This window comes from Podarcis gaigeae (genome assembly GCF_964106915.1).
Source record: "Podarcis gaigeae genome assembly, chromosome: 6".
In the NCBI taxonomy this organism is placed as follows: domain Eukaryota; kingdom Metazoa; phylum Chordata; class Lepidosauria; order Squamata; family Lacertidae; genus Podarcis; species Podarcis gaigeae.
Window position 1 is genome coordinate 76398242 of NC_139682.1, and position 15873 is coordinate 76414114.

The window sequence follows — 15873 nt, forward strand, 5'->3', positions numbered from 1 at the left end:
CAGATATAGAGTAGGTGCCATTTTGAGATGCTAAAGGAAATTTACTGCTTTCTAAACAAGAGTGAGGGATGCGGGTGGCACTATGGGTTAAACCACAGAGCCTAGGACTTGCCGATCAGAAGGTCGGCGGTTCGAATCCCCGTGACGGGGTGAGCTCCTGTTGCTCAGTCCCTGCTCCTGCCAACCTAGCAGTTCGAAAGCACGTCAAAGTGCAAGTAGATAAATAGGTACCGCTCCAGAAGGGAAGGTAAACGGCGTTTCCGTGCACTGCTCTGGTTTGCCTGAAGTGGCTTAGTCATGCTGGCCACATGTACGCCAGCTCCCTTGGCCAATAAAGCGAGATGAGCGCCACAACCCCAGAATCGGTCACGACTGGACCTAATGGTCAGGGGTCCCTTTACCTTTACTAAACAAGAGTGAACAATCGTTTTGTGAAGAAGAAAAAGCCAGTTTTTGTATGTTCCTCTTCGGTTTCCTTTGCATGCACACTGGAACCAAAATACCCTAAAACAAACAAAAGTGTGCCTTTAATATTATTTCGCCAATTAAAACTGGCCATCGCCCAGTACTAGTTAATCAACTCAGGACTAGTTAATCAACCCATTCACACCCTACAAGAGGGGTTTCCCATTGCAGGTAATGTAGCAGTGTTCCCCAGAACTCCTTGTATCCAGGAAGGAGAAGAGGAGAAGGAGTTCAACCTATGGGAATCTTTTGGCATGCATGGAACTCACACATACAAGAAGATATGATGATCAACCAATTACAGCAAGTGGCCTTATGAGAATGGGGAAAAGGATACCTAAAGAAAGCTTCATAGGTTGAACTCAAAGTGATCATAACTAATATTGCCCTGTAATTCCAAATGTATTGGCGTCCATCTATCTCAGGAGACAATAGAGGAGTGTGCCTTTGGGTGTGAAGTCAAACCATTGGAAGGTTGCAGCGCCTTCTGTGGCTGTAGAGACTGATAAGGGAGAGACATGTTTTGTTGCAGCTGAGGCAGGTGAAGGCTTCTGGGCTGTAATTTCAAGTTAGTGATAATCTAAACATCTGTAAAGGCCTTCACCTGGGGATAATAATGCTGTGGAGGGGGTTATTGTTTTCGTTTGTTGCTACGGTATGTATTTTTGTGTTTTCGTATTGTAAACCACCCTTTGTCTCTTAGGTAAAGGTAAAGGGACCCCTGACCATTAGGTCCAGTTGTGACTGACTCTGGGGTTGTGGCGCTCATCTCGCTTTATTGGCCGAGGGAGCTGGCGTACAGCTTCTGGGTCATGTGGCCAGCATGACTAAGCCGCTCCTGTCAAACCAGAGAAGCACACGGAAACACCGTTTCCCTCCCCGCCAGAGTGGTACCTAGTTATCTACTTGCACTTTGACGTGCTTTTGAACTGCTAGGTTGGCAGGAGCAGGGACCGAGCAACAGGAGCTCACCCCGTCGCAGGGATTCGAACGGTGACCTTCTGATCGGTAAGTCCTAGGCTCTGTGGTTTAACCCACAGCACCACCCGCGTCCCTTTCCCTTCGTCTCTTGGGGGACCTTAAATCCTGGTAAGTTGCTGCCAGTTGTTGTACAGATGTCAACTGTGCTCTAGATCATGGGTAGGCAAACTAAGGTCCGGGGGCCGGATCCAGCCCAATCGCCTTCTAAATCCAGCCCGTGGATGTTTTTACATGAGTAGAATGTGCCCTTTTATTTAAAATGCGTCTCTGGGTTATTTGTGGGGCATGCCCGGTGTTTTTACATGAGTAGAATGTGTGCTTCTTTTTAAAATGCATCTCTGGGTTATTTGTGGGGCATAGGAATTCGTTCACTTCCCCCCAAAAAATATAATTTGGCCCCTCACAAGGTCTGAGGGACAGTGGACCAGCTCCCTGCTGAAAAAGTTTGCTGACCTCTGCTCTAGATGGACCAATGGGTTGACTTCTTATTGATGGACCAATTAGGCAGCTTCTTATGTCTTATGGAACTGGGATTTGCTCAGAGCCAAGCCTTTGTGGCGGAGGAAAACACAGAAGTAGAGCCTTGCTAGAGCTCTGACAGTTATAATGTAAAGAAAGAATTGCTGTTGTGTTTCCTGACAATTCATGTTGCTGCAGTTCAGAACTGCTGGCATTTTCCATGCAAATATTATAAAATGCCAGACCCTCCAAGTGTCCTTATTTTTCAGGGACAGTCCTGGATTTACAGAAGCTGTCCCAGTTTCTGATTTGATCTCGGAATGACCTGCTTTTCCTTAGGATGTCCCTATTTTGATCAGAGAAATGTTGGAAGGTATGGAGTTATGTAACCCCCGAACCAAGGAGATAAAAGTAACTATACAACCTTTAGAAGACATCTGAAGGCAGTCCTATATAGGGAAGTTTCTTAACATTTAATATTTTATTATGGGTTTTTTTTTATATATGTTGGAAACCGCTCAGAGTAGCTGGGGTAACCCAGTCAGATGGGCGGGGTATAAATAATAAAATTATTAGAATTATATATTATGGAATAGAACGTCCCTATTTTCATCAGAGAAATATTGGAGGGTATTAAATGCTTGGCAATGGCTTAAATAGCATTCTAAATTACTCTTTCATTATAAATTATGAAAAGCATCATGAATTTCTAGTGCATGGTACCACTGGGCAATTTCTCATCATATATTTTAAACATTCAGTAGAGAACTTCACTTGATAGGAGAACTGCCAGTTTTTGCCCCCTTGGCTTCTCTTCCTACTGACAGCATGCAGAGATGCAGAACAGATTTCCTTGTACTGCATTCTCTCTGTTCGACATGCTATCTAGAAAATCCAGCCCATCATCCCAGTGTTGAAATGTTGCGCAAATTTCCACCTTCTGGTTTCCTTCACTTGGGGGACCAGCGCCTTCAGGAAGGCAAAGGAACTTTGCAGGGGGGCAAAGGCAGATCAGAAAACAATGGTAAGATGTCCAACTTTACAGAGGACCATAATCTTTTTGAAGGGCTGTCCAGTTTAAAGACAAAGAATGATGTGTGCATGGTCCATATGGGTGGTCCGCTATAAATCCATCACTAGTGACATGTTGCACAATACACACAGTCACCCACCCAGCCACACACCATAAGTCTGAATCAAAAGGTAGGTAAAAAGGTAAAGGACCCTTGGACAGTTAAGTCCAGTTAAAGGTGACTTTGGGGTTGAGGCGCTCATCTCGCTTTCAGGCCAAGGGAGCTGGTGTTTGTCCACAGACAGTTTTCTGGGTCATGTGGCCACAACGGAACACTGGGACGGAAACCACAAAGCACAGAAACACCGTTTACTTTCCCGCCACTGTGGTACCTATTTATCTACTTGCACTGGCGTGCTTTCAAACTGCTAGGTTGGCAGGAGCTGGGACAGAACAACGGGAACTCACACTGTTGCGGGGATTCGAACCATTGAACTTCTGATCGGCAAGCCCAAGAGGCTCCGTGGTTTAGACCACAGCGCCACTCACATCTTTAGTCTGAAACAGTGTGTAGTAGAAAGGTCAGTCTTATGCATCCTACCACGTGGTTTTAGGGTAGCCTTTGGACAAAAGCTGAAATACAGTAAACTTCCATGTTCCTTCCTTCCCTGCCATATTCCTTAAGACACCACTGCCTTAAGACATTTGTGAGGATCCTTGTTGCATTGATTGAAATAATAAGGGCAATTTAACACCAATCTAACTTCAAATTGAATGTATAAAATTAGACCCATCTGGAGGAGCCCTTGCCAGCTCTTTCTGTGTACGTGACATGGCGTCCGTAGAGCAGAAACAGCAAACCATTTTCAAAAAGTGGTTGCATTCCTCTCTTTCTAAACAAACTATCAAATGTTTGCATGAAGGGATATGTCAAAAGCTGCTGAGAATCAATGCTGGAATCTTGGCAGAAGAGAAGCTTTCCTAGAAGAGGTTATGTGCTTACTGGGGAAGAGGGAAGTTGGATTAAGGATTCCTAATCTGCGGAATGGTTGCTGTTGACCTGGCTAATGTACTGAGACTAGCAGTCATAAGCCCAAAAATCACACAATTGCTGTAAGACATTCCAACCCTGTAGTCACTGGCCAAAAATGATAAGAGCAAAAGGCTCATATGGAAATACTGTTTCTTCTCCAAAGCAGAAAGTGGTCTTCTTACTTGGGTCTTACTCAAAATATATTAAATATTGTAAACTTTAATATTTAATTTGTTAACGTTAAAAAACAATTCCCTGCCAATGCCAATATGTCATAGGAGAATATTCAGAAGCACTCCCCAAAGGCCATAGGAACATCCCAGGCAGAGAGAGAAAGAGCTCTCATCATTGTAAAAATAAAAGTGAAAATGGGGACATCAAGTTGGTTATTTCCTTGGGAAGAAAAAGTGGGATATAATCAGGAATGGGGGTTGTATCGAGAGAGTGTGGGTTATGGCCGCTCTGCAAAGTAGCCCAATATTGTTACATCCATTTTACTGGGAGTGGGGTGGGATGCAGAGTTTATGACCACTTAGCAGTGTAGCAATCCCTTCTCCTGCTGCTCTTGCCATTTGGGGAAATGCAAGTTGAAGTTGATTGCATCAGCGGTGCAATTAATCAAGGGCCAGAGCGGGTTGATGGGAGCCAGAAGTGAGATTAAAAGTTTCATTGGCAAGATACAATCACACATGTCAGGTCTACTCATCGTGAAACAACAGAGTAGAGATGGTATAGAAGTTTCTCAGAGGCCAGGTCTACCTAGCTTGGAATTTACCAGAAATGGTAGTCTGTTCTCAACCACTAGTTTTGTATGTACGGTATGTATTTTGCCCTCAACCTGGAAAAAATCCTGCAGACGCCTTGGTGACTATTGGTTACATGTTGGGGGTCTGAAAGGCCTGCTGTGAAATTTCTCATCCACCACCCTCCGATGTTCTTTTCAGACAGTCCGTCCTTCACACCCTAGGCTCATACTGTCAATTACATTAGCACAACTGCCGCTGCTAAAGTAGACAGACACCTTGTGGGGCAACATCAACATCCATTAGTTCCTAGTCCTACTAGCTAATTTCCATTGACTGAGGGAGCTGCAGTGCTGAAGGCAGGTGTAGTTAAGCAAACCAAGGTTTACAGCAGAGCTGGGGCACCTTGGGCTCCACAGATGTTACTGAACTACAACTTCCATCCTCCCTGGGCATTGGCCATGCTTGCTGGGGCTGATGGGAATTGGAGTCCAACAATATCTGGAAGACTACAGGTTCCCTGTCTCCGGTTCACAGCAAACAACTAAACAATTCTACGAAATCTCGCAAGGGCAAAAAGAAAACAGCAACCCTCACAAAGCAAGGAAAAGGACATTTATTTACAAAGGTAATAATAACACATCAACTAGCTACAGAACTTCGGCTACGTTGCTGTTTAGCAGAACAACATTTTACAAATGGGAGCGGAGGTAATGTAAACACGAATATTCTATTCACAGGATAAAAAGACTTTGTTACTACAAACAGATTTAAATAATGCTGTGCAAGACGTAAAAGTACCAAGAACATGAAATTTCAGGTGAGGGTGCTGAAAATCTTTTCAGAAGGACATATCACTCCACTGGAAATGAATTTCATGAGCGTTATTGTACAAGCTAATTTTTGTAAAATTACAGTTGAGAGCGTTCTTCAAAGTAGACATTAAAAGTCAGTTTTGTTGTTTTGTGGTTATAATTTAGGGAGACAACACAAGTTTTGAACTCCACTTAATATGAGTGGAGGACGTTCTGCCATGTGATCATAAGCATATTTATTCAGATAAATATGCCCTATGAAGTGTGCATAGGATCGCAGCCTTAGTTTTATTCAGTCATAGAGAATGATATCACAGAACATTGCCTACACACTACAATGTTGTGACAGTTTTAAACAAGCTTAACTGTTGCAGCCCACCCCCCTCCAGATTCCTGGGAACTGTAGTCTGGCAGGGGTGCTGAGGAACATGTTAAGAGTTCCACCTAGTCTTTCTCATAGAACTTCACTTTACACTGCTGTAGGTTCATGAAACTACCAGATTGCATTGCTGAAAATGACAGAAAGGATTGGGTATGTATACAGACACGATGTCACGTTAGTTCAAATGTGTGGTGTGGATCTGCCCAACTGTAAGAAGTAGAGTTGATTTCAATGGAAAGATTAAGCGTGTCTTTTAAAATAACTTCCACTGAAATCAGTGGGTCTTTAAAATCCCTAACTTCAGTTGGATTAGAGGGGCGGGGAACCCCACACTCTGTAATAATACAAACTCACCAATGTTGCTTTCTGAACCATCCAGCAAATATTCCGCTATATGTGGAAGGAAATGCTCGAGCACAGAACTAATAGGGGCATAGCAAGTTTGGGCATTTCCCCCTCAGATCTGTGACTTTATAAAATATACGCTATTTCTAAGGATGGTCTAATGCTTCCAGGATTTCCTTCTGTGAAGGCAGTTCGAAAGCAAGTGATTGACCTTTTATTAATAGGTAACATCTGCCCCACAGACAGAGGTGGATTTAGGGGTGCCTGAGTGGTTCAGTTCCACTGGGTGCAGAGCTTTGGGGGCACCACAACTATGGTGTAGAATGAAATTATGGTGCTGAAATTTGAAACCCCACAGTCTGCCATTGTCCACAGATCCCTTAACTTAGCTACCAAAAGATGTGAAGCTGTATATATCACATTTTAAAACCTTCAGGTAGGTAGCCGTGTTGGTCTGACACAGTCAAAATATATATTAAAAATAATAATAATTGTCCGGTGGCACCTTAGAGACCGACTAAGTTTGTTCTTGGTATAAGCTTTCGTGTGCATGCACACTTCTTCAGTTACCTTGTCCTTCCACTGAGAATCTCAGGACAGCACCCATAGCCCTATCCCCATTTTCTCACTACAACAACCCTCTGAGGTAGGTTAGCTTGAGAGAATGACTGACCCCAGGGAGCCCAGCGAGATTAACGGCTGCGTAGGGACAAACCTGGGTCTCCCCAGTCCTAGCCCAACACACTTAACAACTACACCACGGTGATTCTCACGAAAGTGCGTATTTTTGGTTTATCACATTGAGTTATGATGAGGAAGTTCATCAAAGCAATGCACGACATTATCCGCCTGTTAATCTTGCAGAAAACATGTGGTTGCTCTTGCTCTGTTTATACTTTTGGTTTCAGGGAGTTCACCAGGCTGTAGGATCTGTTGATTTTCGCCTTTCGAAAAATGTAAATCAATAGGGCTGCCATGGGCCCAGCCGCCGTTGCTAATGAAGAAACAGCAATGATCACAGGAGTCACGTAATCTGGCTCTTCTATTCTCTCTGCAGAAATTGGGGGGAAGATAAAGAAGTTGAGTGAAGTTGAGTTATTATATCAGTAGTGCTACCTTAAAGACAATACATCTTCACACAGAATAGCCAATGTACTGCCCTACAGATGATGTTGGACTACAACTCCCATCATCCCTGACCTTTAGTCACGCTTGCTTTGGCTGATGGGAGTTGTAGTCCAACATCATGCAAAGTGTTCCATGTTGGTTAGCTCTGTCCTAACAAAATAATTCCCTTCCCTTCTGAATTTAACATCACTCTTGCTCCCTCCTCCAACTCAATTGTTTGCATCATTGTTAGGGATGGAGGAAAAATTCAATTTGGTACACCTTTATAAGTCAAATCCACAAAATTTGCACTTTCTGAAACAATATGTTCAATATGAATCCTTCAAAATCCACACCTATCCGAATATTGTGATGTAAATAATATTGACAAAAATGGATAGGCTAGGTCAAACGTGTGCATAGAAATGAAGGTATTAGTAAAAATAACATACAAAAATGCAAATTGCTTGCAAAAATGTGCACATTAAAAGTGCAAGCAAAAAAGTGTTTGCTAAGAGAAATTCATGCAAAAATGGTGATGAATTTTCTTGTGGATTTCTTTTAAAAAACACAAACACACAAATTGCTGCAAAATGTGGAGAACTGAATTTAAGACTGAAAACTGGAGAAACGGAGAGAACCAAAATGGACAGTTTCTTCCACTGCTAGATCTTCTTGAGTAAAGAGACATAATAAAACACCCAAACTGTTGCCGAAGACATGGTATTTCTGTTTTTCCTCCCTTAAATTATTTCCCATGGTTTAACTTCTTTGTCAATTTTGCTGTACTCTTTTCGGCATGTCTTCAAAACATTTTTTGTTCAGACAAGCACATCCCGACACTTGGATGTTGTTCGGGTATCACGCTTTATTTTTATTTTTATTATTAGTTTTAATCTATTTTTATTGAGGATCCTAATATTTCTTGTAAACCACCTAGAGCTTATACTGCAACTAAGTACAGTGGTACTTTTGGATGCGAACGGGATCCGTTCCGGAGCCCCATTCACATCCTGAAGCGAACGTAACACGCAACTTGCACATGTGCGGATCACGTTTCGCCGCTTCCGCGCATGCGTGTGACGTCATTTTGAGCGTCTGCGCATGCGCAAGCGGTGAAACCCAGAAGTAACACGCTCCGTTACTTCTGGGTCACCATGGAGCGCAACCCAAAAATATTCATCCCGCAGCTACTTCAACCCGAGGTATGACTGTAGTTAGCTCTCTGGCTAACTCAGGTATTGATTGACTACAATTCCCATGATTGCCATATCTCTGGTGTGAGGATACAATAGTTGGGGAGGGGCAGTGAATTACTTACCTTTGACTATTTTGTCCTCTTCTGTACTGTTTCCAACATCATCAACTTTCACTGCGTACGTGATCGTATTGTTTCTGGATGCTGTATACGTTGTAAAGATTCTTCCATTTGTGGTGAGGGAAGTTTCCTTTTCCGGATCGTCCTCTTTGCTGTCAGTCACTTGATGTTGAGTATTATAGGTTGTGCTCTTAATGGCGAAATCTTCCACCTCAGTAACAGTTTCAGTTTGATCTGTTAATGCTGGAGTGGAGGGTGACAATTCTGAAGCAGTTGGTGACAATTCTGGAGTAGAATGTGACATTTCTGGAGTAGAGGGTGACAAGACTGGAGAAAAAGGGGGATATATTTAGTGGCATTCAGAATCAATCCAGATAAAAAGGTTGAGTTACACTGTGCAAATACTGTCAAATCAAGAATCACATACATATCTCAACTTTTCAAATATTTGGCAAACATTTGAGCATTCAGAGCTGGGGAGTATTCCAGCACTAAAAACTGAAGAGAAGGATTTAGCGGGCAAGTTAATTTCACCTCTGCCCTTAACCAAAAGCGAAGAGCACACTATCTGGCCCTAGAAATCAAAGCTGAACTTGTTTGGCTGTAAACCTTTATTTACCTTGAACAATTATTTCCACAGTTCTGCTTTCTTTCCCAGCCACGTTAGCTGCTTCACACTCATAAAGTCCCATAGCTTCTGCCTGTACGGCTTTTATGGTTAAAGTAGCACCTTCCAAAACGAGCCGAGAGCCTCCGCCCAAAAGCTGCTTTTTCCAGAAAATCTTTGGGGTGGGACTCCCATAGGTGGAACAAGTCAGAGTTACGGTGTCTCCTTCCTTCACTGTGTTAGAAGGCACAGCGACAATCCTTGTATTCCTTGGTCCATCTAGAAAACAAAATGCCAAAGAGATGCATTTTATCCAAGCCTTGACTAAAGATGCGAGATGTGTTCTGCAGATACCCTGGGTGGTCTTAAGACAAACCTCACAACCTTAGCCCCACAGCTGGAATATGGAGATTTGTTTTTTCATTTATCTATTTCAGTTATTTATACCACACTCTTCAAAGCAAAAGCTTTCATGAAGAGCTTATGCTAATATCAGTGCTTTCCAGAACACGAAGGTCTTCTGCTAAACACATCTGAAGGCAAGAAGAGGGGCGCTTGGTCAGTCTTGACCTGTCTTACAGGGCAAGGGCACTCGGAAATGTAATACTGACACCATTCTGCCCTGTGAGAAGGCAGAGAGCAGGGCAGGCAGAGATACAAAGTCCACCCTCTTCCAGGGCCAACAGACACCATCTGCCCTGTAAGAAGGAAGAGAGGACTTGGGGAGAGGGCTGTTTGTGTTCGTTTGTGATTTTATTTTTATCTGCCAGGGAGTCAATGGGCGAATTGCAAAACTGGAGAGCTCTAAAACTCAGTTTGGGTTCCTGAGCAGAAAGGCAGCATATAAATTCATTGAGTAAATAACAAATAAATAAAATAGATGCTAAGTATTGCTTATTTATTCAAACTTACATTCCACACTTAGTGTTTCTGCCCTTTTGGCTTTCCCAAACTCATTCTCTGCTTCACACTCGTAGTCTCCTGCATCATCAGGAGTCGCTCTAGGGATGTGGACGACTCCATCCTTGCTATCAAGGACTGCTTCTTCATTGGCTGATTTCCTCCTTATGGTGACCTTGGCAGCAGGGTTGCCCTTTGCAAAGCACTGCAAAGTAACACTTTCTCCTTCCTTAACTGACCCAGCAGGAAGGATGGAGAAGTCTGGAAGTCTGGGGGCATCTACGAAAGGAGAAACAACCATGTTGCAAACTTGTCATTAGTGTATGCTGTTAAATGTTTTCATTCAGTTCAGTAAGTTCATTGTGCTAGCCAAAAGCTCTGACCATCACATTATAGTGTACAAAATACAAACATAGCAACAATACAACCAACACCAATAATATAAAGGAAAGAAAACTCAGATTAAACATCTGCATCTCCAAAATAGATCATAGCAATATCATCTAACTCTTTCCAGTTTTAATTTTCCTTTTGCAGCCAGTGCCAAAAGATCTATTTCGTATGTCACAAAGCATTAGTGTCTCTCAAAACAAATTGATCCGTATGTATTATTGCTTCCATATGGTTTATTATTTTCTTTACTTATCAAGATGTACTCATCGCTTAATTGTAGTAAAAACCAGCAAGTGGTTTACATTAAACAATGGCCAAATCAAGAGCCAAAATGGGATAGATTTATTATTACAGTCATACCTCTGCTTACGAACTTCATTCGTTCTGGAGGTCTGTTCTTAACCTGAAACCATTCTTAACCTGAGTTACCACTTTAGCTAATGGGGCCTCCCTCTGTTGCTCTGCTGCTGACACACGATTTCCGTTCTCATCCTGAGGTAAAATTCTTAACTACTTCTGGGTTAGCGGAGTCTGTAACCCGAAGTGTTTATAACCCTAGGGCTTGCCGATCAGAAGGTTGGCGGTTTGAATCCCCGCAATGGGGTGAGCTCCCATTGCTCGGTCCCTGCTCCTGCCCACCTAGCAGTTCGAAAGCACGTCAAAGTGCAAGTAGATAAATAGGTACCACTCTGGCGGGAAGGTAAACGGCGTTTCCGTGCTCTGCTCTGGTTTGCCAGAAGCGGCTTAGTCATGCTGGCCACATAACCCGAAAGCTGTCTGCAGACAAACGCCGGCTCCCTCAGTCTATAGAGCGAGATGAGTGTGCAACCCCAGAGTCATCTGTGACTGGACCTAATGGTCAGGGGTACCTTTACCTTTACAGTGTGTAAAAATGAAAACTAAGTCACATCCACACTGATGATGGTGATGATGATAATGGGATAATTAATCAGTGCTGCACACTAGGTCTTGATTCTCTCCTGTATATATAATGTATCCCTGAATACCAATTGTCTCAATTTACTTACAGTTAACATGCAGTATTTGTGTTGTTTTCCTCGCCTTGGGCTCAAACTCCATCTCATCAATTGGCAGTTCGGCTCTGCATGTGATTTCTTTCCCATTATCTTCTTCACTGGGAGTAAACGTCATGCTCGCACTTTTCGTCTCGACAGATTTGATAAGGGGTTCTCGGGAAAACTCTGTCATCCGACGAACCTCCCCTTCGATCTCCAAGTAGATCTCCAGCCGGTCAGCGGGATACACTTTAGGAACACGGCAGGTGATAGTGGCTGGTTCCCCCAGAATAAGCGGCTGGCTGATCTCTATAACTGGATCACTGGGGAATGCTAGAAAGAGGACACAGAAGGAGAAAAGGTTACTCAAGAGAGACTCAAAGTGGAATGTCTGCATGTTGTGCACACACCCTAGATTCAGGTTTCTGCTTCTCAAGACCTATCACGGCTGAAGGAAAACTGAAGCAGCAGTGAGGGGTTTTTCATATGCGAATTCTTCCCTGACCCAAAGAACTTTCCAAATTCTGCATGTTTGTTGAACAAGTACTCATTCAGCTGCATCTAAATATGAAGGACCCACTTGCTTCCGTGTATTTAGAAAGCAACACGGAAAATTTCTACCATGTGTTTTAAATTATAATGGCTCCATCTGTACAGTGGGACCTTGGTTCTTGAACTTAATCTGTTCCGGGAGTCTGTTCAACACCTGAAACCATTCGAAAACAAAGGGGTGGCTTCTGATTGGCTGCAGGACGTTCGGCTTCCGAAAAAGTTCGCAAACTGGAACACTTACGTCTTCAGTTTTTGGCCTTCGGGAGCTGAGATGTTCAGGAGCCAAGCCATTTGAGTACCAAGGTACCATTGTACTGGGGAATCGTCCCCCCTCACTGACAATATTCAATTGTAAACCCTTCAAGAGCTTGACTGTGCTCTGTTCACCTCCTGCTCACTTCAGCGAGGCTTAAGCAGGTGGATTTCCATGGAGATTTTGTTCAACACAACCTATTCAGTATGTTAAAGCAGGTAATGGGAAGCTTTTTCTTCCTCTCACACAATACTAGAACTCAGGGCCATCTAATGGGCAACCTCACATATAAATCACTGCAGTGTTGGAAGTGGGAGGTTATTAGAGCAAGGATTATAGAACTGTAGAAGGGATCCTGAGCATCATCTAGTCCAACCCCCTGCAATGCAGGAACATGCAGCTGTCCCATATGGGGTTTGAACCTGTAACCTTGCCGTTATCAGCACCACACTCTAACCAGCTCAGCTATAATGGTAGCAAGGCTCTTTGTGTCCAGATAGGGCTGCAGGTCGTAGATCAGCCAAAACTAATAAAAGACACTTCATGCTTCTAAGAGCGACTTCATATACAGCGGTGGGTCCAAAATTGCTTAACTGAACTTTTTTGAGGAGGGGGTGCAGGCCCCTTGCCCCAGGAGAATGCTACCGTATTTTTTGCACCATAACACTCACTTTTTTCCTCCTAGAAAGTAAGGGGAAATGTCTATGCGTGTTATGGAGGGAATGCCTACGGGTGGCATGCCTACGGATTTTCCTCCTCTAAAAACTACGTGCATGTTATGGTCGGGTGCGTGTTATAGAGCGAAAAATACGGTACTCAATTTATTCACACTGTATAAACTGGTATGCAACCTCTCTCTGTAATCTGGGCTGTCTTGAGCAAAACAAACAAATTCAGAAATGAGCACAGATCAAATGAGACACACGTGGAACAATGAACACATAAAATCCTGGATCTATACAGTGGAAAAAGTAAGGTGCAACTAAAACAGAGAAAACAAACCGGCGCCAAGGGTTATAATTATTAGTAGGTTGAAACGTGATTGTTTCAGAGGGTTGTGCAGGAATACTACTTACAGTAAATGTCAATTTGCACCCTCTGTTGTTTCCTGACCTCCCCGCATCTAGTGTTGCAGAGATATTCGTGCTCGTTTTCAAAGCCAACCTTCATCGTTAAGACTGAGTTGCTTCCCCGTTGGCTCACATTTGCACCTAACGGGAAGTCAAGCTGAGTCCTCCAGTAAAAAGTGGGGCGATCACAGCCAGTTGTGTTGCACCATAGCTCCAGGTCTTCACCGATCTGTGCGGCAACTTGGTGGCCGGGCACAATGTCCTCCACCTCAAAAGCTTTAGCTGAAAGAAGAGGGAAAGAAACAGGGTCAATCTCTTTAATTCAGTTAGGCTTTATATTTTCCGCTAATGGCATTCCCCACCATATAGGCAATGTCTAAATCCATCAGATTGTCTATTCTCAACAAGTTGTCTCCAGTCCACACCCCATTGAATTCGATGGCACATTGTGCCAAGCAAGGACACACAACTGTCTAAGCAAATACTGTACTGAGTTTCAGATGTCTGGGGTTAAATCTACAGTTGTGACAGTTTATAAACCTATACAAATTTATGCTTGCTGGAAACCTAAAATCTGTCACCAACTGATTTGAACAGCTGACGGCAGGTGAATTATTGCCCCAAAGGCCTTGTTTAATTCATTCACTTGACCTGTTTAATACACAAATTGATTTTGCATACAACTGTAACAGCATTTCTAAAATTGCATGATCTGTACATAAGTACTTGGGCAGGAATTCCAGTGTAAAATTACCTGTCTGGGAATATGCCCCATTGAACTCAGCAAGATTTAGGCTGCAATCCTAACCCCACTTTCAATAGGACTTACTTCTGAGTAGACATTCTTAATTCAATTCAATAGGACTTACTACTGAGTAGACATTCTTAATTCAGTTCAATAGGACTTACTTCTGAGTAGACATTCTTAATTCAGTTCACTAGGACTTACCTCTGAGTAGACATTTTTAACAGACATGGCTACCTACTTCAAGTAAGTCTTACTGAATTCAGGGGAAATAATTTATGCTATTTATGAGTAAACACAGGCAGGATCAGACTGTCAGCACAATCTTATGCATGCAGTCACTAATTCTCAGGAGCAGGGATGGAGGAGAAATTTTGTTCCGTTCACATTTAAAGCTGAAGCAAATTCACGCTTTCCAAAACAAAAATGCATGCAGCTCTCCTTCAAAATTCACACTTACTTGAATTTTGCAATACAGTTCACCGAACAAAAAATTGCATATTTTGTGGGAAAGTGTGCATAATAATTAATATATCGGTGAAAAGAACTTAACTGCTTCCAACAAAGCATATGTTACCCTAGTTAAAACAGAAATTTACACTAAAGTGCAAAATGTGGATAACTGGAAAAATGATAAATAGAGATAACCGAAATGAACTGATCCATCCCTACTCAGAAGTAAGTACCACTGCAGGTTTTACTCTCAAATGAGGATTAGGACTACCCTTTTATTAAGGACCCTCTTCTGCACCTAAATAATTTAGATTTATCATTAAAATTTATTCCTTGCAGAAGTGATGCTATTTTCCTGAAACCATTCATTTATACGGTAACAGTTTAAGTGTCTCATACTACTAGACTGAGCATGCAATTTTTAAAAACACGCCTCACATTAAACAAACTACAGCTGCTGGTTTATTTTCTGAAGTGAAAGGCAGGGTGGGTAGGCAAAGCCAAAACTCAACAGATAGCAGTGTTAGTATATATCTAAAAGCACAGAATTCCCACCTCCTGAAAAATACCAAAGCAAAACACACAACTCACAAGTTAGGACAGCCGTAAGTAAAAGCGCCGTCAACGCTGACAAAGTTCCTCTTGACATTTGGCTGCCTTTTGTCTTAAAACCGATTTCGAGAGGGAAAAGGAAACCAGTCTCAAAACCTTGATGCTGCTCCTTCAGAAATGAAAGCCAAGGCTTTTGAAAGTATTTGCTCCGAGAGGGAAAGCAGTGTGAAGAAACTCCATCTCTTTCTTTTTTTATATACAGTGAAGGAGGGGTGGGCTGTGGGGAAGGGGTGAGGTGGGCAAGACAAAGTTGGAATTTCCATGCCGGGAAACCCCATAAAGCAAGAGTGAAAAGTGAAATCCCCCTCAGCGAGGAGTGGATTTGGAGTCGCTCCCTGGGCTTTTCTCCCTCTACTGCTTCCTGAGCTATATTTCGTTTCTCACAACCCCCCCCCCCCCGACAACAGCATGAAAGGAAAGCAAAAGGCTCTCTGTCCAGAAGGGAGGGGGGGGGGAGAGAGAGAAAAGAAGAGAAAATAAATTTAAGTGCGGGAGAAAAATGAAAATCTAATAGGAAGGAATTTTATTTATTTTTTTCAATTTTTTTATTAACTTTCAAAATTTCAAAACAAACAAACAGACATACATACATCCTGTTTAAATCTTGGTAAC

The 15873-nt window shown here is 42.7% G+C and overlaps 1 protein-coding gene across 2 annotated transcripts; it reads right to left on the reverse strand.

The window, feature by feature from the left end:
• Positions 1–5288: 5288 nt before the first annotated feature.
• On the reverse strand, positions 5289–15582 carry VCAM1 (vascular cell adhesion molecule 1). Of its 2 annotated transcripts, none has more exons than XM_083743440.1 (7): positions 15241–15582; positions 13458–13733; positions 11589–11909; positions 10180–10446; positions 9280–9546; positions 8664–8987; positions 5289–7286 (listed from the first exon to the last, which is right to left on the reverse strand). In XM_083743440.1, the coding sequence occupies exons 1-7, from the start codon at positions 15296–15298 to the stop codon at positions 7126–7128; spliced, it is 1674 nt and encodes a 557-aa protein (XP_083599566.1). In that variant the 5' UTR covers positions 15299–15582; the 3' UTR covers positions 5289–7125. The 2 variants fall into 2 exon arrangements, with proteins under 2 accessions (XP_083599566.1, XP_083599567.1); XM_083743441.1 differs by having other exon boundaries at positions 13458–14275; positions 14373–15581.
• Between the last annotated feature and the right edge of the window lie 291 nt (positions 15583–15873).